Source organism: Odontomachus brunneus, unplaced genomic scaffold (assembly GCF_010583005.1).
Source record: "Odontomachus brunneus isolate Ranch 3 - 2012 unplaced genomic scaffold, Obru_v1 Obru_scaffold_017, whole genome shotgun sequence".
NCBI classification, from domain to species: Eukaryota; Metazoa; Arthropoda; class Insecta; order Hymenoptera; family Formicidae; genus Odontomachus; species Odontomachus brunneus.
This window is the reverse complement of record NW_022639467.1, coordinates 1,270,372-1,270,959: the sequence shown is the minus strand read 5'-3', so window position 1 is coordinate 1,270,959 and position 588 is coordinate 1,270,372. Positions and strand designations below refer to the sequence as shown.

General features: G+C 45.6%; 1 protein-coding gene across 4 annotated transcripts in view; it reads right to left on the bottom strand.

Annotated features, from left to right (window-relative positions):
• The window catches only part of LOC116841688 (protein couch potato), a 157,579-nt gene that overhangs the window by 61,393 nt on the left and 95,598 nt on the right, over nt 1-588 (bottom strand). For all 4 annotated transcript variants that reach the window (XM_032809939.1, XM_032809938.1, XM_032809941.1 and 1 more), the window contains exon 3: nt 353-406. In XM_032809939.1, the coding sequence (XP_032665830.1) occupies nt 353-406 (54 nt within the window). The remainder of the gene's footprint in view (nt 1-352; nt 407-588) is intronic.

Genomic DNA, 588 nt, shown 5'->3' with positions numbered 1-588 from the left:
CTCTCTCTCTCTCTCTCTCTCTCTCTCTCTCTCTCTCTCTCTCTCTCTCTCTCTCTCTCTCGTGTCTCGTGTAATTGATTCGGAATTTTCTCGAAACGTATGACTGGAAATTCACTGGAGAAAAGCCGGGATCCAATTTTATTTCCTTCGTTTCATCGAGTGCATGAAGAAACGCCATACAACCGACAACGTCGAAGTCTCTATTTCGCAGTTCGCACGAAATCTAGGGCAGGATTTATCCGATCGCACTTAAAAGCAACTGATGCGTTTTTCGGGATGGACATTAAAAAGTAAGCGTGCGCCCGTTAAAACTGTAACGTCAACGAGACGTCAATTTGGCGATGGCACTTACCGACGCTGTTTTCCCATTTTTACTCGTGACTTTTAACAGCGATCCTTCGTACCCCTGCAACAGAAAAGCAGAAACGTCACGCTATTATTGCGGTTGTCGTCGAATACCACTGAAAACAAATTGTCGGGTGAAAAACGCTGACTGGCTTCACGTGAATTTTCCGCGCGAGATCACCACGACAAATAAAAAGTGCTCTCTCTCTCTCTCTCTCTCTCTCTCTCTCTCTCTCTCTCTCT